Source organism: Oculina patagonica, chromosome 1 (genome assembly GCF_052425735.1).
Source record: "Oculina patagonica isolate OP01 chromosome 1, crgOcupat, whole genome shotgun sequence".
Lineage (NCBI taxonomy): Eukaryota > Metazoa > Cnidaria > Anthozoa > Scleractinia > Oculinidae > Oculina > Oculina patagonica.
Genome location: NC_135758.1, coordinates 33,095,885 through 33,116,263, shown reverse-complemented (window position 1 = coordinate 33,116,263; position 20,379 = coordinate 33,095,885). Strand labels below are relative to the sequence as shown.

At 39.3% G+C, this 20,379-nt stretch overlaps 2 protein-coding genes across 2 annotated transcripts; one reads left to right on the top strand and one right to left on the bottom strand.

Moving 5' to 3' along the window:
* The first annotated feature begins 91 nt into the window (after positions 1–91).
* LOC144665235 (putative GPI-anchor transamidase) lies at positions 92–7,927 on the top strand. The gene is made up of 12 exons (XM_078526443.1): positions 92–344; positions 430–521; positions 1,047–1,105; positions 1,813–1,889; positions 2,382–2,415; positions 2,714–2,791; positions 3,330–3,426; positions 4,298–4,415; positions 5,065–5,175; positions 5,873–6,039; positions 6,564–6,663; positions 7,233–7,927. Exons 1-12 carry the CDS (start codon positions 216–218, stop codon positions 7,320–7,322), a joined length of 1,152 nt encoding a protein of 383 aa, XP_078382569.1. The 5' UTR covers positions 92–215; the 3' UTR covers positions 7,323–7,927.
* Positions 7,928–10,725: 2,798 nt separating this feature from the next.
* On the bottom strand, positions 10,726–17,327 carry LOC144650070 (uncharacterized). The gene is made up of 4 exons (XM_078509724.1): positions 16,857–17,327; positions 15,642–16,391; positions 14,151–14,309; positions 10,726–11,586 (listed from the first exon to the last, which is right to left on the bottom strand). Exons 1-4 carry the CDS (start codon positions 17,259–17,261, stop codon positions 11,062–11,064), a joined length of 1,839 nt encoding a protein of 612 aa, XP_078365850.1. The 5' UTR covers positions 17,262–17,327; the 3' UTR covers positions 10,726–11,061.
* Positions 17,328–20,379: the final 3,052 nt, after the last annotated feature.

Genomic DNA, 20,379 nt, shown 5'->3' with positions numbered 1-20,379 from the left:
TGGCACATTGACACGTTTTAGCAATAAAGGAAAACTAAAATATTGACAAGAGATTTATTTTAAACAACGCTTTATTTTCATGTTTCTAAAAAGAAGTGGCATGGATAAGAAATGTATAAGCAACCAATGTGAAAACTTCGTTGAGCGGTCGTCGTAAATCATCGGAAAAAAGTCGTCAACTACCCAGGATTCCTTGCAGTCTTCTAGTAACCAAGATGGCGGCAAAATTGGCACTGTTGGTGATTTCGGTGTTAACTTTATTTTCCCACTTGGTTCCTGCAAAAACAGACAAGTCATTTGATAAGTTTCTTAAGAGTGATCACACAAATAACTGGGCTGTACTGGTGAGAATATAACGAGATTGCTTTACAGGATGATTTTGGAAGACGCTTATTTTGTAATATTTTTTTCTTCTTTTTTCCTTGTTAGGTGTGCACCTCTCGGTTTTGGTTCAATTATCGACATGTAGCTAACGTTCTTTCCATCTATAGAAGTGTCAAAAGACTTGGGATCCCTGACAGGTTCGCCGATCTCTTCTATTTATGGTTACTCCAAGTGTACAAGGAAAATCTGCTCAGTCTGTGAACGGGGTGGTAAGGAGGTTTCCCAGTCACCGATCACGAGCCTATTTTCCTTCAAATCACGAATCACATATATTTTTTAGACCATTTCACAAATCACGTATTAACTGATTAGTTAATTTGCGTGGTATTTACTTTCAGTTTCACAGCCAGATTTGAGCTGTTTTTACATGACACATGCTCTTTTTGCTCAAATGACATGTCACATATAACCCTTTACCAGCCATTGAGAAGGTCCCAGGGAAAGTCTCCAGGTTAAAATTAAAAAAATGGCAGGTATAGTTAATTTATCACCCACAAGGGAGCAATGATAGCCATATCACATAAACCCCACAACCCCATGTATGAAAGGTGCGATATTCCTCTGCAAAGCATGTGGTTTTTGATTGTCAGAAATTGGTGTACCTACCCTGCATCCATGCTGTTTCTCCTGTGTAATGATTTTTTCTGGTTACCTTTATTTAGCCACATTATTGTTATGCTTGCTGACGACATGGCCTGTAATGCCAGAAATCCAAGGCCAGGTAAGTTAATCTCACACAGTGCTTCTCTTCATGCAGGTTCATAAATGAGTTCCAGTAAATTAAACATGGTTACATACCTTACTACCTAATCAAGTTTTCTAGGAGCAATTGGTCAACAAGGTGCAGCCGAGTGGACTGTCGCCAATATAAAACAAGGGCATGCAAGGCCATGCTCAAAGAAAAATTACAAGGAGCCCCAAGGTTCCAAACTGTGAGATCCAGGGTGCCCAGCATAAAGCTTATATGAAAGAAATAAGATTATCTGGTCGCCCAAAGACAAAAGTTAGTCGCCTAAGGCACCTGGGCACCCTTAGAGCACAGCCCTGGCATGTAGTCTAATTGTTTTAGCAGACACTTGAAAGAATTACGGTCCAAAACCTCCAATTTTATGTATTTTGAAGCCATTAGTAAGAGCTATGAGAAGGTGACTGTGTTCTATCAGCGATCATAGTTCACCACTAAATTTCCTCAGATTCTGATTGGTTTAAATTGATCATGTGACGTGGTAGTGTTCATCCGCAGAGAGACACCACTATCAGCCCATAGTGCCTGCATGGCAGTGGAAAATTCCCAGATGCATAGCACTCCTCCGTGAAAGTTAATTGACAATGACTCCAACTATAAAACACACACTGGCATTTTGATGTTGCATTTCACTTGCATTCTTTTAAACTATGATCTTTATCTTTTACCCTACCTTATCATAGGGACAGTTTTTAACAATGCAAACCAGCACATCAATGTTTATGGTGATGATATTGAAGTGGATTACAGAGGATATGAGGTATAAATACATGATTTTTAATTTACAGTTTCATCAAATTTACTATGGATCTTTTTCTGCTGGCAAAGTGGGCTACAAATTAATGAGACTTTAAAATTGACCAGGGTCAAGTTTTTCAGTTTTCATCTACTGTTCCTCAGTCCATTTACTAAAAAAAAGCCGCACAAGTATCCAGCAATCAGCATCAAACTCAGTTGAAATAAAAGATTGCATTTTGATTGGATTGTCCATACTAACAATTATTACATAACTCTTGTACATAATTTTCCAATTCTTTTCAGTTAAAATGGTTGAGACTGTAGGTATTAAAAAACCATATCTACCAAACCGACCAAAAATGTTTTCTTGCCAAATGAAGAATACACACAACAATGGTCTTTAATAATTAGTAATAAATTTATATAATTATTTGTTTCGTTTCTGTTTATCACACCCCAGAATATAGGTTATTATTGATTGACTTGTGTGCTGATTGATGCTTATCATTTGCAGGTTACAGTGGAAAATTTCATTAGAATCTTGACAGGTAAAGCCATGCTGTAAATGCTGTATAATTACATTTTAATGGAAAGTACCCCACAGACAATAAGCACCCCTACCCCTCCCTGTGATCATAATGTGCATCACTGGACAATGCAAAACATACAAATTTAAAGGTGCTGAAGCAGCTCTAAAAGCTAGTGTATGGCTTTGAAGTCATGATCTGCAAGGCATCTTTTGTTCAATAAATTTACAAAACATTGTATTGGCCATATAAGAAGTCACTTGATTGTGAATGGTGTCATAAGTGATGGTATGTTCTTTTTCCTATTGTGCTACAACAGGTCGTTTGCCACCCCGTGTGCCAAGATCCAAGAGGTTGCTTTCAGATGAGAGAAGTAACATTCTTGTCTATATGACAGGTAAGTGACTGAGTCAACTTTATTGTTGGTAATTATTTAACATGCAAATTCTTGAAACATAACTTTGTTACTTCAACCATTGCAAATTATTTTTGACAAGTTCACACTTGCAAATTAATGGGAATTTAATTAAAGCATTACAACTGGCAACGGTAATACTAATGGCAATTTAGAACATTTTGTTTGTTTCTGTTTTTCATGTTTCACGGGTTGTCTCCATAATTATAATTGGTGGCAGCGAAAAACACAATCGTAAGTTTGATTTTGAATTTCAGAGTTCGCATATCACTGAAGACTGCAATAATGTGAACAAAGAAATATGTAAACCAAGATAAGAAATTTACCATGTTTCTCCGGCTTTGGACACAAGTGTTGTCTCCAGAGCTGTACTGGTTTTAAAATGATCAAGATATTTGCAAGATAATTAGTTAATGTTAAATAAAGTCATTAGTGATAGATTTGTCTTCAAAGTTATCCCTGCTGTTTGCTTGAACTCTCAATTTAAGTGCTAATGTTATGGTTGTTGTTTTGTGTCCAGGGCATGGTGGTGATGGCTTCCTCAAGTTTCAAGATGCTGAAGAGATTACAAGTGTTGAACTGGCAGATGCCTTTGAACAAATGTGGCAGAAAAGACGGTAACAGCTGGTTTTAATTAGTCTTTATTTCCTCGTGAAGCGAGGCCGAAGGCCAAGCGTAGCGGGGTGTAAAATTTTGTCCCTCAAAGGGATCAGGCAGGATGAAATCTCGTGTGGAGTTTACGGTCATATATATTTCTATATATATTTGTGAGCTTGGTGTGTGGCGGAAATGACGTCACACGGCCGCCGCGCGCTGGTGGCCTAATGGTAAGGCGTCGAACTTGAAATCAGATCTTCGGACCTGAGGTCGGGGGTTCGAATCCGGCTAGGGTTTTTTTTTTTCTTTTTTTTCTTTTTTTTTTTTTGTGGGTTCGAATCCTGAGCCTTTCATTTTTATCGTTTTTCTTTTCGGATTAAAATAACATTGATTTCCACATAATACTCCCTCAACGCTAATAAACCTTTCATCGCCATCAGGGGCGGGCGGGTGGAGGCTTCGAATCCTCCTGCCGTTCGTTCTTCTTTTTTTTATGCCATCAAATAAATGTCCAAAATGCGACTAACCAATAATTTGTCGATGATTTTGAAAATAGCCTGCGCTTCCCAACGCTTTATACCTTTTTACGAACCAGAAAAAGCCACCATCTTTAAAGCGGAGTAGACCCTGGGAACGAGGGTGTCGCGGCCATGCCCGTTGAAATAAAATTTCTAACAAATATATCTTTCTGCCTACTGTGGAAAATTGAATATGTACAATTCAATTAATGTTCAACTTCAAATAATCCACTCCTTATTTATAACACCCCGCCCCCCTCCCCAACCCAGAGCTTCGCGAGGCCCTGCGAGTCACGTATTACTAGTATTAAGTTAATATGTTGTGTACACATGTAGTTTGTTAGTACTAACCAGCATTCAACATCTTTGTCAGGTATAATGAAGTTTTCTTAATTGTGGACACTTGTCAAGCATACTCCATGACTCAGAAACTCTACTCACCCAATATTCTAGGTGTTGGCAGCAGTCTAGTGGGAGAGGACTCTCTTTCTGTAAGTATTATAATTTGCTTTGTATAAAGATAATAATTTACTTAGTTTAGAGAAGAAAGCGGCATTCAGCTGTACATGTAGGTGCTGTTCATGCTGGACCTCTATCGACCTCTATCCAGTTCAAATTGGGATTTGAAAATGTAGGTTTTTGATAAGAGATGAAAATAGAGGACCTTGAAGAAAACCCCCTAGAGAAAGGCAAAAGAACCAAACAAAGTTTTAATCTAGAAATTTTTAATTAAGACATGCGTCGCACATATTTAAAGCAGTGAAGAATTTTATTTACTTTATTTTATTTTGTTTTATTTTCATTGTGGCTTACCTGTAAAATAGCTGGTGCGTTCCCGCAGATCTTGCTAACCATACCTGCGGGACGCATCGAAACCATAGCTAAGTGTAATGACCACATTAAACATTGTGTTGTATTGTATTGTAACCAACAGCTAACTTAACCCACACATGATCCTAGCTAGAATTGGACCATGTCCATGTTCATGAAACGTGAAGGAATGATAGGAAGTTTTCTGTTAAATGCATGAAGAGTGCATCAGTGAAGATGTTCACTTTTTGGTGGTTCATGTTCATGTTGTGCATGTATTCATGTATTATTCACTTTTAACCTCTGTTTCTTCTTGTTTATGTTTCTTAGCATCATGAAGACCCAGCCATTGGAGTACATGTGATTGACAGGTATACCTATTATGTGCTTCAGTTTCTGGAGGGTGTCACTCCCAACAGCAAAGCCACTGTGGGGGAGTTGGTGAGTAGGTTTGCTTGTACCTTAATTCATAGTGCTAAAGTGATAGAATTTGTTCCTTTTGAGACAATTAAAGTAAACCTGTGGAAATTAAAGGTATTTGATGCAACCATCTTACAAAACCTATTGGGATAAAAATTAATCTGAGACAATAGAAAACGAGATTCTGCTAGCAGAGAATCCTCATCTAGGTGTATTTCTCTAAATATAGATTTCACTGATAACATGATTCAATACATATTTTAATTCCTTTTCCCCACTGGACGCATAAGGCCTAGAAGGCTGGGTAAAGGCTGGGCCAAATGGAGGTGCAAGTAGTTGCAAGTTGATCTTGCATACAGACTTGCGTTGGGTGGCCAAACAGACTCGCAAGGTTACTCTCGAGTGCATGCAATTTTCGAAAAAGCTATTTTAATGCTACTGCTGCGCTGCTCGTCTTGAAGTAAAAACAAAACATGCATTGACATGTTTTGGGTAGCCAAATGGTGAAAAACTTACGTTGAATAGCATGCAAATTTGGTCTTCACCAAAGTGAGCGTAAGTCATCACAAGTCAACGCAAGTGCACTCAAGTGCTCCCAAACTGTGAGAGAAGTAGACACAAGTTGAAAACTTGCGTCTACTTGTGTCACGGTTTGGCCAGGCCTTAGATATGTTGAGTCATGTATTCCCTTAATGAGGTGTATTATTTGTTTTTCTAGTTCAAATATACCACACCAGCTTTGGTGATCTCCACCCCAGGAGTGAGGTCTGACTTGTTCAGAAGGGACCCCAATAAGGTTCTGATTACAGATTTCTTTGGAAGTGTTCATAGTATTGAGATGTCTAACTCCTCAACTGTTGATCTTGTGGGGGACACTTCATGCAGGTATATATGATGCATTTACATCGTACCCAAAGTGATGTACTGGTATATTGGAACTTTAAGTTGCTGACATGTGAAAAAACATGTCGCAAGAACATGTTACAGCAACATGCAGGGGGGGGGGGAATTACAGCATATAGGCACAGAAGATGTAGTGGACACATGTTGCAACAAAATAAAATGATAACAGAATATTTATTTAGCTCATTTTTTTCAATGACACTTCCCCAGAAAATTATCAGCCCACACGAAGGAACATGACACTGCAATATGTCCCACAGCCTTTTATTGTATGCTTCATGTTGCTGTGCCGTGCCCCTGCGACAAACCCCTTTGTGTAGCCTAACTAAAGGGTTACTACTCTAACTATAGGGTTATGGAGAGGTTGGTTAACCAGAATTTTGCAGTAGACAATATACAGATTCTCCTTACTGGTCCCTGCGCATTGCACACAGTGGTGTGGCATAGTGTGCAATTTGTGCCTTTGTGATTTTCCTGAGTTCCATGTGTTTTGTGTGTCATTCCAGAGGGGAGCACTGTCCGTCATCACAGGAGCAGGCTAGTGCAAGTCATCAAATGCCAGAGAGACGTTTCTTACAGGAACAGTTTCCAGAAACAGTGAAAAAGGTACATAAAGATTATTTTACTTCTGTCGACTCCACTACAGTTAACCTGCATATCAAGCTTTCCTGTACGAATATAGAGTTTTCCCCAATTTTGGCATGGCCAAAAAGTTCTTTCTTCCTAGGGGAATGCTTGCTACAGTGTAGACATGCTACACTGAAGTTACCTTGTAGCACTTGTTTCTCTCTCTATGGCGCAAATGTTGCATGATGATAAAGAGCACTTTGTATATTGTAAATGCCAACCGAAGGAGTGTCACTGTGCTGAATTTTAGGAATTTTTGCTGTTATGTAATTTAGTTTTTTTATGTAATTTTTGTTCGTTTTGGTTTTTAACTTATTAGCTCACTTTTTGGAACCAGCTGTAGCTTTCAAACGTGCCTCTTTTTGCATGGTACTGGCGAGGAAATTACCAAAAGGAAGTCGGAAGAAGTTGCACGACTGAAAAGTGGAGCTTTGACTCATGAAATTGGAATTCGATTTTAATGTATTAAATGGTCATAAATTAATTAAGAAACAAATATGCAGTTGAATAATACCCATTTTGTTCTGTTTCTTTGTTGGTTTTTATAGCAAGATGACGAAGAATGGCAATTTTCAACTGAATTTCTGGTATCTGTGACTGTGTTCGTTGTTATGGTTAGCGTGGCTTCTCTTAGATGAACAGACTACCTCAACAAATGTACAGCTAGAGGCTCATCATTCCAAGGGAGATTTAAGTTCAACCCACGTAAAGAGCTTCAATAAATGGAGCATAACTGCTCTTGGTATGACATAAGAAGAAAGAATTGCTGGGAAATTGATGTGGAAAGCCAGAAGGAAAAAAAAGTCCATGGACAAACCCCCCTTGCACAAGACACACAGTCTTCTCACGGGAATCATGTGCAATATTGAACGTGTTGACCTAAAACAAGTTACATGTATTGACAGTTTGGCTGTTCACAGTGGAGAGCGTTGATGAGTTGAAACACCATAGAATAGTGAACCTAGTCAGTTTTATGGAGTCTTACCAAATGTTAAACGGCCTTCTTTGGCTCTGAAATACATTTATATCTATTTGATTTCCATTAAATCTTATGCCCACATCCCACCATGCACAAAAAGCACTAGAAGATCTGGACAGATGATTACTTCAAAGTTCGCACAACTCAGATATGTACTTTGAACAATATCTTTACGTTGCATAAGGCCTGCATGTTGAACTTTTACAATTGTGTAATTCTTTTACTACGTCAGCCACTAAATGTGAGATCGTGATCTTTTAGTCTTATAGTCTTAGTCATCTTTATTAAACAAATCACAGAATCACATTCATTAGATAATCGTTTTCAAGTGAGCCGTCCATGAGCTCAAAAACTGAATTATTACTATACAAAAACTTTTAATACTTAAAGGGACCGTGTCACGGATTTTAGCCAAACTTAGGCAAAGGAAATGACCACCAAATTCGTTTAAATAAATAAAATAACATCTTAAAACAGTGAAGGAATATTTAAATAACACACCAGATGCAAAAGAAGGTACGGATGGCCAAAATGGACGAAGATTGAAACGGATTGCGATATGGGTTTTTGAAAAGTGATCCGGCGGAACAGTTTTCAAAGTTAATCTCCCGGCTTGTTTGCTTGTAACTTTAAATTATAACGCGGGGAAACACATTTTGCTGCAGTGAAGCTATGGTTTTGTCATTTAGAATCATAAAACTAATTTCTTTGCAAACATTTAGTTTCATAGCGGGTGTTTGGCAAAATTTAATAACATACAATTAACTTAGCCGTGACACAGTCCCTTTAATTATTTCTATTAACCTAAAATCAGATCTACCAACATGTTAAAAATGAACGTGGAAGCACGCCACAAAACTCGTTTAATCAGTCCATTCTGTGTCAATGTTTTGAATGTCCTTTCCGCAACGGGGCGTTTATAAGAAGGAGGTCGCTAAAACGAACTCATTACGGGTTGTTCCATTCGATCGCCAAAAAGCCGAACCCAATTGATCGCAAACATATTTGCAACGTCTTTCCTTTTACAGAGTTTCCGCTTGGCCGTCCTTGCATATCACGTTTTATAAATTGAGTAGAATGCTACCGAATGAACAGAGTTTGTTCGTAGCACGAGTCAAGTTCGAGCCCGAGTCAAGTTCGAGTTACGAGTCAAGTTCGAGTCAAGTATATATTTTTTTTTATATCTTTTGGTTTTAATTGCTGGTGAAAATGATCTACCAGAGGCACAAAAACAGCAAGATTGGATTTTTTTGGGATTCCTACTGTTGGTTAGCAGTAGTTGCTTTTCAAAGAGGAAATATTCCTTGACATCCAGTAATTTTCCTTACACATTCGTACCTGGACTAATATATACACAACTGAGGCAGAGGTTCCATCTTCACGACACAAAAATCAGGGGAACTGGCACGTCGCCTGCAATAGCGAACGGACAAGCCGCCGCCGAAATAACAGATACCAATCGCGACAGATTGAATTTGCATTAATTTTTATAACGTCTCAAACATGGCGAAGCGCTGCTCATGCTTTTCACACTTTGCCCTCATTCGCATACGGTTGAAAGGCATTTCTAAGCGAACGTCTTATAAATGTTATTATACATTGGTGTACAGCTTGATTTTGATTGCATAGCACGAGTAATTGCTGTGTTTTACGTCCCTCTTAGATTTTAATATGTAAAGTGACGTCTAAAACTGTTTTATATTCAATTTTGCTTTTGTGCGCGTTTGTCTTTACTGCTGTTCGGATTGGTTATTGTTATTGTTTGTTGTTTCTTTCACCTTTGCCATACAAAATGGATACACCAAGGGTCAACGACAATTAAGATGAAACAAGTTCACTGATAAAATTGTTTCCCGCATATCTGGGATTCCGAGACATACACCGACGGTAATGCTATGCTCCATTTTTCTCAGCCAAGTCAAGACTGACGTCGAATTCAAATCTGAAGTTATTCTGAATCGTATAAAAATAATTTTGAACCAAAAAATATATGTAGTCTAACTGTGTGACAAAATCGTTGCGTGACAAAGTCGTTCGTTCTATTTTCGATGACTCGAAGAAATCTCGCGTTACTGAAGGGAAAAATATATATTCCTCAGTCGCCCAAGACAAACTAAGAAACTGCTGGTAAAAGCGTATTGGAAAGGCGAAAAAGCATATTGAAAAGTTATAAAAACGGTAAGAATTGAATGGTAATTTAAAGCGCTAGCTTACCGGTATATTTATTTCAAAATGCAAAATGAAATCTTTGCGATCGCTTCTGCAGTAAAAAAAAACTTTGTTGAATCAAACCTAACTGCTGCTCTTTACTACAGCCAAAAGATATTATTAAAAAAAAGAAATAGTGAAAAAATATTTGACTCGAACTTGACTCGTGACTCGAACTTGACTCGGGCTCGAACTTGACTCGTGCTACGATCAAACTCCGAATGAACACAGTTTATAATGAAACGTAGCATGACCCACAAAACCAATTCATATACCTTAACAGTAAGTGTTCACACGATTTGGCTACCACTGGATGAATTTGCGGGTAATAACTCAAACTTTTATTCAGGGACCGCGCAAGAAGAATTTGAGTCGGGGGGGGGGGGGGGGGCTGAAAGTCGAACCCTGAAGTGGGTAAACTTGGGGGGAGTCCGTGGGGGTACGGGGGCATGATCCCCCGGGAAATTTTGGATTTCAAATTCACTTAAATGCCGGAAAATGCATTTGAAATTTAAAATTTAAACGTTCAGCGCTTAAAAGGTTTTGGTAAAAGTATTGCTTGAAATGAGGAAAAAGCGTTGGGATAAAAAGACGTTGCTCCACAAAACGTTCGATAAAACTACTCACTGACCCTGACTACTCAGGAACCTTTCTCACTATGTTCCCGGGTATGTTGAAGTAACGGCAAATGAGAAGTTACCAGAAGGAATAACAACAGAAAAGGCAATTTCACTTTTAATATGTTACAAAATCAATTACCTTTAGAATGGGCTTGAAAACATCGTCTTATAAACTTAACCCATTTGGTGGGATCGAAACTGACCAACGATGAAACAGGCCTTTTTCATGAGAAGTACCTTAAAAACGAAGTTTTAATAAAGGGCATGATCCTGTAGTAACCTAACCATTTTCCAATAATAACTGGAAACCTTGAAGACAACTGTCCGCATTTGCTTTATGTATCTACGTTGAAGACGAGTTTATTTTGGCTATAGTAACTGCTCTTACTTTCGTCCTTTACTGGGCAAACTAAATCAATAATAAATCAGTAATTTCCGGAAACGAAATATTTTCAGTAATTTTTTGTTTGTTTTTCATTCATTATATTTTTTTCCTTGTTACTTTAAAAAAGTGGGGGGGGGGGGGAGGGGGCTAAAGCCCCCCTAGCCCCTCCTTCTGAGCGGTCCCTGTTATTGCCCATCAATTATACTCAGGCGCGAACACGCATTGAGTAGTTGCCATGCGTTTCGGTCCCCATTGCTGTATTCCTCCCAGAGGCTAAAGAGATGTCGGTACTTCTTACGTTGCATGCGCTTCAGTTTCTTGTCGGTGACGAATCGCATCTGGAAGGATACGATCAGCTTAGCTTCACTGTAGAGAAAATTGACGAGACGGTTAAACGGAACGCGCTCTGCAGACCAGTATCCCGATCCCTGTGCAGACCAGTATCCCTGTGCTCGCCAGTATAACACAAGGTACCAGTCCTCTACGTCCATAATGTTGGTTCGCACCGCCTGCATGTAAATGCTCCAAACGGACGGAGGCCATATGCTACTTGTGTATTTGACGTATTTGAGGATGTCCTGATGCCAGTGTTGGTCCGATCCGTGATGCTCAAGTTGTTCGAACATCAATGGGATTTCGTCCGCGGGTAGAAACGCAAGCGCCATGACTTTCTTGAAGAACGGGTCGTAACCATTACAGGAGGGAGGAAACTGTAACATGAAATGACATGAAAATTCAGTGAACTTCAAATTTAAATCGATATACCTTAAGATCATCATTATTAGCGGCTTCTAATTTTAGCGATTTTTTTCTGAGTAATATTCAGCGACTATTAAATTTAGCGATTTTTCAAAAATTGATATCGTGTAAACCAGTTTTTAATGAACATATAGCTAAGATGGAAACAGCGGGGTGGGGAGAGAAAGTCGACACTATCGCTTTGACGGCGTAGCGGTGCCGGGAAACGGTGCAAGTCTGTGTCAATCAAGCCGTTGCTTAGAAAGACGTCACCCAAAGTTTTGTTTTTCTCAGAAAGATTTAAGAGGCAAGTCTTTCTGAAACACACCCACTCTAATTCGGATCAAAAAATAATTCTGCCTGACGGCTCTGGCAACTGAAAGAATTTCCCGTGGCTAAAACTAAGAAAACAGATTTGGTTTGATTCAAAATGATTTTCTGGCCGCGTTAGGAGCCATTAAATATTTTGCCACTTCGGGCCCGCTGCAACGTCTGGAAAATTAGAAAAATAGACATTTTTTGAGCCGCTGTCAAATATTTCATTCACACCGACAATTTTTGTATCAGTTTGTTCATAAACATTTCTAGTTTTCTAAGAAAGTAGCAACTTTTACCTCGATTTATCTGGAACTGCGAAATCAAGGATATAATTAATGTCCACTACTGATCGGCATTGAACGAAAGTTGAAAAATGACCTTGATTTAGAAGCGAATATTCAATTTCGGGACCTAGCTGATACATCTACTCTACACAGCCGAAAAGTGTAGTCCTTTATCGGCTAAAATATGCAAAGTCGCATATTGTACGTTTTCAGTATTTTAAAAGTTATGACCGTTTGTATCAGCACATGTGCGAGTAATAACGACGATATAAGCGGAAATGTTGTGATTACTCGAACATGTGCTGATACTCCGGATTACAGCCGAGGATACAACGAGCGAATCGAAAGATTTCAAGGTGGGTTTCGAGTTGATTTGCGCTTTCTTGATTTCAGTCTGGACGCCGAATAGCGCGTAGAAGTTTAAGAATTTTTCCGGTGAAATTGGTTATTTGAATTTTTGAAACAAATCATGCAATCCGTTCGCCGTTAATCAAAACTATTCTGGAATAATAGGCGGCACGCGCTGACTATTTTGACTGTAAATAAAGGCTAAATGTGTTTCTTTGGGGTTTTTTGCAGGTGGGGTAGGGAGGGGGGCTACCTTTTTTTACATTATATGTAGAGGGGTCGTGACCTTTCTTCTTTTCTTTGGAAGGGGGTCAACAACTTTTGTTTTGCTTGATGATGGATCTTGCCAGCCCACCCCCTGGCATAAATAATGAATGGTCCCTAACATATTAAAAAATAAATACCAAGAGTTAGTCTAGATTTCGAGAAAATCAGGCTTGTTTAAAAGCAAAAGAAAACGATTATCAATGCTATAGTAACCTTTGTTCATACGAAACCAGTAAAAAATCAAACTTTGGTCAGTATGTGATCATTGTAATGTAGTTTGGCAAAAATCGAAGATTGGCTCCTACGGCTTAAAAAAAAACTGCATCAAACCTCCTTAAAACAGTGTCAGTTCTTGCAGTTCAGTTTAATATGTAAAAAGAAAAAGATTTCAAGAGAGTTCTTCGGATTCCAGACCTTTTGAAATCAAGAAAGCGCAAATTAACTCGAAGCCTTCCTTGAAATCTATCAATTTGCTCGTTGGTAGAAGTCCAAAAATTATTTTGGGTAAAGTTGGTTGCTTTAAGATAAGTTCGCTGGATTGAAAGACTCATTCTTAAACCCGCGATTTGTCAGTCACAAATCACAACAGACTGGCTAAAAGACTCAGTCACAACCGAGATTTGCCAGTTCTTGGCGAGACACACTCCAGAAATTAAATAAATATAACCTGAGATCAATTATAAAAGAGTTTCAAATACAAAAAGAAATCTTGAGTACATCCAAAGAGGTGAGAAAATCTTGCGGCATCTTTGACAAGTCAGTTGTCGAGATCGAGACGGAGAAGCCTATGCTTTCCGCTTCCAGGCCAAGAAATTTCTTTGAAAAAAAAAAAACAGTTCGGTAGTTTTTAAACAAACGTTTGTTGTTACAAAAAGATCATCGTTTTTCTTATAGAAACGAATACGAGGACTTGACTATTTTGACCGTGAAATAGTTACTACTCAAATAGATACTACTAGACACTTATCTCATTGTTTCCTTTTGTTTACTTTTGACTATTTAGCATTAATTGTAAGATGTTGTTTCACGGGTATAAAGCACCCTCATGTAGGATTACTTGTCTGATGATGAAAAGCCCTTCACAGGAACATTCAAGATAATTTCACAAATTCAAGCCCAAAGACGGACGGTTGATAAAAAGTTTCCCTGCAAAATTCAGCCGAAAAAAAGACGCTAAAAAATATGCGCTAAATCTCGATAAATCAAATTTAAAGCAGGATTAATCAAAAGCGGGCGCAATGTTAGTGATAACTATTCCTAGCATTTGCTTTGGTTTTGGCCGGTTTACCAGGGATCAGTTATTGAGGACTGTTACCAACCTTTCTCTGCAGAGCTTGCGTCCAGTGACAGACACACCCCTTTAACTCGACGTCAGGAAACACTTCTCTTAGGGCGACCCACAGTGCTTCATCAAAGTCCAACTTGATCGTCCGTAAGGAGAGATATGGAGGCAGCAATTCCACGACAGCCTGAAACACCTAATAACGAATTAAGGGAAGCCTGAAAACCTATCATAATTTAATTATTACTGAAACTATAGTATCTGCATAATAATTCTACGGTTATGGGTAATTACAAATAAAAAAAAAAAAAAAATTTTACTCTTTTATTAACTTTTCTGGTGACCCCTTACATACCCACTGTAATAAAATCGCAATTATTAGAGTTTCTTTCTTAAATATTTCCAAGACCTTTAAAAATTAAAGCACCTTTGTATACCCCTCTGTAATTAGCTACCCACGCAGTCGTTTTTAGGGGCGATCGTGTTTGGGAGGCTTCTCTGTAAGAGACCCAGTGGATGAGTGGAATCCCGGGGGGGTACTCCCTATAATGGCCTATACGGGGAGGCTCCGCCCGAAAGGGGTGCCTTTTTCAGGCTTCAGGTATATAAAAGGGTAGCGATTTCACAATTTAGGTATATGAAAGGGTACGAAAATCCGTCATTTAGGTTTTTTAAAAGGCCTGTAATTAAAATATTTCGAACAGACGCACTTTATGGCTGTATTATTTTAATTTATTAAGCGCTACATAAAAATGACAAGAAAACGTCCTGTTCTAAGGCTATGTCACGTCTTTTAGGTATATGAAAGGGGTACAATTTCTGTCAAAATGGTATATAAAAGGGTAAGGGGTAAGAGCTTGGGGCGGAGCCTCCCCGTATAAAACTTTTTTGAGTGCCCCCCCCCCCCTTCCCCGGGGTGGAATCTATATCCTCATCAGGTTTTTATGCTGATAAGGTCAGCCTGGTAAATTAATATTGTGATTATGTTTTTGATTATGATTTCCTCGGTCGCAATTTCGTGTAAAATTTTCCACGTGCAAAGAGTCACCTGACGATAAACTTGTTTCTTTTTGCTAGGAATTAGAACAAATACAGAAAATAGGAGGACAAGATAGGGATTGGTTTGGCAACGTCCTTTGCCATACTTCATAGTAAACAGTAAATTACAGCTGTAAAGGGGCTAGGTCATGTTTTTTAGGTAATTCTATTTATTTTCGTCAGTGGTAAAATCACGGCCACATAACAAACAAGGATGATTTTCGAGCATTGTATTAAAATTGAGATAAAATTGAAAAAAGTCGTGCCGACGTTTTCAAGTTTACCCGAACGCAATCCGACCAATCCAATCCGATCCAATCCAACCATGCCCTTTTTTGGCCTTTCTGCGTTTCTTTTTAGTACATCTACAGTTTTAAGCCGTTTTGTGATATTTCAGTTAATTCTATGACCAGTTGGTCAGTGCCGAAATTGCCTAAAATTGCGTGACATAACCCCTTTAAACATCTATGATGCCTAATAAAATAGTTACCATAGGATAATTCCCATCTTTTTTGCCAGTCATTAAGACAAACAGGAGCGGGACCTGTTTTGCGTAATCATCAGTTTCTACAAAGGCATTAATTGTCAGGAGGCAAGTAAAGGATTTTCGGTGTGGCAGCTCTCTTTCCCCTCTCTCCTCCACTGTCGACAGTTTGGATGATGCGTCCACGTACCACGTCGTTGCCCTGCTCAGCTGGTGAAGCTGCTCGTCTGTGGCGAAGACTCGATAGCGACGATGGTGACGATATCGATCGCAATGGTTTATGTCTGCCCGTAGAAATCCTTCCGGCAAACACTGGTAATTGTTGAAGCAAAAATATAGATCTGGTAACTCCCTGGACCTTCGCCTCTGTAGAAGAGCTTGCAGAAGACGCTCGTGTGCCTCTCGACGCTCGCGTGCCTCTCGCTCTTGACGCTCGCGTGCCTCGATCAAGACGCGCGCGTGCCTCTCGACGCTCGCTTGCCTCGATCTCGACGCTCGCGTGCCTCGATCTCGACGCTCGTGTGCCTCTCGACGCCGGTGTGCATCTCGACGTTCGTGTGCCTCTCGATACTCGTATTTATATCGACGCTTGTGTGCCTCTCGACGCTTGCGTGCCTCTTGACGCTCGCGTGCCTCGATCTCGACGCGCGCTTGCCTCTCGACGCTCGCGTGCCTCGATCTCGACGCTCGCGTGCCTCTCGACGCTCGCGTGCCTCGATCTCGACGCTCGCGTGCCTCTCGATCTTCGAGATCGTCCTATAAATTGAAAAAAAAAAGAACTTGTAGCTACTTATGTAAAAAAATAAATAAATAAAATAAATAAATAAATGACTTACTTGACTTATGGCCATAAGCCCTAAGTGGGCAAAGGGCCGGCAAAATACATCGCAAAATACATCGTGATATATACCCCTGTATAAATACATGTGTACGAATCGAATGAAAAATAAAAACTGCAAGTTGCCGGTTACTCAAGTTTCATGTACGAGGCGATCATCAGTGCGTTGACAGTCTGATGATTCGTATATTTCACTATGCATGTATTTTCAGTATTTGTATCGAGCACTCCTGCAATTGTGTGAAACCATTTATATTTTTCTTTGCCGGTTTACCCCGGTATATAAAAAAGTAAGAGGAATCGTTTAACAAAAAACTTAGCCGTTACTTCTAAAACTGGTTCAAGATGTACAAAATCTTTAATAAAATTTAGCTTTAAATCACCTTTTCATTAGCTCTCTTGCAACTTGTTTTTGAAGAGGGTGGCACTGCTTGTTTATTTTGTGGATATTTCCATCTAGTTTTCTCAGCAGTTTCCAATAGATTTCTTCCTCTTCTACCGGCTTTTCTCCTGAAAATCTGTCCACTCCTTTTATCGTAAAAATCTAACTCGTTCGGGTAATAGTTTTCTTCGTCAAATAAATCAAAATCCTCTTCGAGAGACATTTCATCTTCGAGAGACATTTCATCAAAATTGTCTGTATCCTCGCACACTGGTGGAACATGATTGAGAAATGGCAGTGCTTCAACGGGTTTATTGTTGCCACATCTACCTGATTCCTCGCCACCGTAGTTCAACGCATCGGAGTCGTGTTCGGCATTGGTCGCGAAAGCTGAAGCCTCTGCCATGACTAGAAAAGCTGTGAAGGTGTTCAGTCAAATGTGCTAAAGAATTTATACCTGTTCAAATCCACATATTGCACCAACAGGCGCAATTATCCTGACGATGTATCCGAATTTTCATTTCCGATTTCCGGGTAGATCAATTTCCGGGTGGCATGTTTTTGTGGTTACCAACTACTGTGAAAGTAAGTAAGACTTTCCGAAGCACGAAGTAAGAACGAGAGCGTACCGAAAGGGCACGAGGATTTCTCAAGTTCTCTAGGTAGCTTTTTACGATTACAATACTATTCTTTAGAAGGATATATGAGTTACGGTGATGAATTGTTAGGATTTAGTTAAATATAAGGATTCCGAATAAAAAAAGCCACTTTCAAAATCACTATGGCGCTTTCGAACTGTCCACGATCGACAATCGACTGCTTTGATGAACCGCTGGCCGAACGTAGTTGGAACATGATGCTTGGCACGTGCATATAAGCGAACGTAGTTGGAATATGATGATTGCCACGTGCATATGGCCGAACGTAGTTGGAACATAATGTTTGGCACGTGCATATGGGCGAACGTAGTTGGAATATGATGATTGCACTCCAGGCCCAACGTAGTTGGAACATGATACTTCGCACGAGGATATTATGATATCGATACGAAGGTGTAATATTTCTGTCTGTTTGTCTAGTTCTCTGTCCGGTTGTGCTTGGGCTTGTGGGCGGCGCTCTGCTCGGTGTGCCGGCGCCCTCCCTCTTCTTTCTGCGTTTTGCTTCTTCTTCCCATCCTCGCCGCCAATGTAGTGATCGGGTAAGACGAAGGAAGACAAGTACAACGTACACGCGTCAAACGGCACGAGGAATTTACCTAATATCATTCTTGGTGATCATGTTACATTGATAGTAAATAAATCACGTGTTCAATGAGTACTACAGCCATGCATAAACTCTTTCCCGTACTGCCCTTTATACAATATCGTTTCTTCAGGAACGATGGCTAAAAAAAATTACCAAAAATTTATTCTTCGTCCGATCGCTACAAATTTTGGCAGAATGCGTGACAAGGTTATTACCCAATCCCCCCGCAAATTTGAATGTGGCCTACACGACAAGAAAAAAGTAATAATAGAATGTCTAGTGATCTTGATCGTCAACTGCGAAATACAACCGATCGCGATGAATCGATCAATATCGAGGTAAGAGTTGTGTACTACGTACAGTACGAACGCACATGGTCTGAAATGCAGTGAAATGTTATTTATATTTAATTATATTGCTTGGAATCAACTCAGAATATCTGAATTTTATATCTCTGAGTATAAGGAGATCGTTAATCGTTATATTTCGCAGAAAAGGATCAACCCGTTGCCTTTAATACGTTTCCCCTCACCCCCCTTATTAAGACCAGGGGTAAACCAAAAACACATTTAGACCCGCCAACATCAATATCTGTTATTTGTTTTGCAAGAAAGCCTACGACAACTACGTTCACCAAAAATCTATCAGAAATCTTTAACATATTTTTGTCTGATTTCTTGTAAAATAATTGATGAAGGCGGGAGTGGGGGGACTACTTTCATCATTTATACTACACTGTGAACATTCCAGAACCATTTTAGCTATTCACTATTCAGTTCGACTATGTATGTTAAAATATCGGTAACCACATGACCTCTTAGAGGGCTGTTATAATATGGTATGGTAACGCCATCTCTGCCCCGGAAAATAGCCGTTTCGCCAGGGTAAACAACAGTTTACTCGTTTTTCGTAAAAAATTTTAATACGACGAGTACACATTCTGGACTCTTTTGCAGCTCCGTCATATTGACTAGATACAGTACTAGATTCGCCACGTACACTGTTTTGGGGTCGTGTACTGTTAACATCCTCGTTCCCAGGGCCTTTTCTCTTCGCGAAGTGTTCTCTTAATACGTCACGGTATCAATTCATGACATTTTTTTTTAAAAAAGCATTAACTGAAACTTTTTGTCATAAATGAAAGCGAATTCACTGAATATTCTATAACATCTTGTCTACCAGGGGTAGGAGGCAGGGGGAAACCTCATTCTTCCAAGTTTACCATTTTTGACCTTTTCATATACATTCCATAAAAATAGTAACCCTTTCACGTTACAACAGAATAAATAGTGCATCCCTTTTTTAAACTGATCACTTGACAGTTGGAGTCCATCACTGACTTAGATGCAGGGTGGCATAGGGGGTTACCAATCACGCATCACGTTGAATAAATAAAACCACGCATCACGAAGGACATTTTTAAGCAATCACGTAAAAATGAGTATGTGTAAGATTTCAACCTTTCCCTGGAGGTGTTTTTGAAAATTATATTGTACGCAACATTTTCTTGGATTGATTGCGTGTTAATTGTTAATTTTACTTGTCATATTGGTTTTTGTTAGACATACATGTAAGAAGACGCCTTACTTGACTTACTTGTTGGAATAATCAATCAATCAAAACCTTTATTTAGCCACGATGGGGGAAAAAAGCTACATAGCTTGTGGGGTCGTGTGTAAATAAAAACATTAATACTAGTAGATAAAAACATTAAACTATATTAAGGTAAAAACGCTTAACTTATCGCTAAAAATAAATTAAATTGCTTAATTGTTACAATGATAAAAAGATAAAAAGCGCTAAGAACTCTTACAATAGAGGTTGTTAAAATCGGTATTTTTAATTATATTTGCTGAATGGAGCCTGAAAGACCAGAAAATGAAGTCATGGCTGCCTCAGTTTATTGACCTTCCATTAGGCTGTATTTTATGTTGAATGATATTCTTCTAGTTCAAAGAAAGTTCACTTATTACGAAAATCTAATGGTTAACAAATCACGCGTCACACCGCACACGCTTGTAAAATAGAAAACCACGCATCACGTTGTGATGTCCAGTCCCGCATCACATGCAGAGGCGGCGTAGTGTTTTGAGGAGTTTTTCTACTCCAAACTAAGCGCGTCCCAAAAGTAACTTTGAGTGTCCGGTGTATCCGTAATCGTTTTGTGACAACGCATAACTAGACAGTTTAGACGATCCTGCTTCGTGGTGCCTTTTGGACGTCAGAGGGCAGAGAATGTACGCTCCGAAGTCGCCGATGCCACAGGTAATGTCAAATAC

Excerpts from the sequence above, each read along its gene's own strand:
- LOC144650070 (XM_078509724.1), bottom strand. The coding sequence starts at position 17,261 with ATGGCAGAGGCTTCAGCTTTCGCGACCAATGCCGAACACGACTCCGAT. Across the intron at positions 16,392-16,856 it reads GCAAGAGAGCTAATGAAAAG|GACGATCTCGAAGATCGAGA; the intron begins GTGATTTAAAGC and ends TTCAATTTATAG. Across the intron at positions 14,310-15,641 it reads AAGATGGGAATTATCCTATG|GTGTTTCAGGCTGTCGTGGA; the intron begins GTAACTATTTTA and ends ATTCGTTATTAG.
- LOC144665235 (XM_078526443.1), top strand. The coding sequence starts at position 216 with ATGGCGGCAAAATTGGCACTGTTGGTGATTTCGGTGTTAACTTTATTT. Across the intron at positions 1,106-1,812 it reads TGCCAGAAATCCAAGGCCAG|GGACAGTTTTTAACAATGCA; the intron begins GTAAGTTAATCT and ends ACCTTATCATAG. Across the intron at positions 6,664-7,232 it reads TTCCAGAAACAGTGAAAAAG|CAAGATGACGAAGAATGGCA; the intron begins GTACATAAAGAT and ends TGGTTTTTATAG.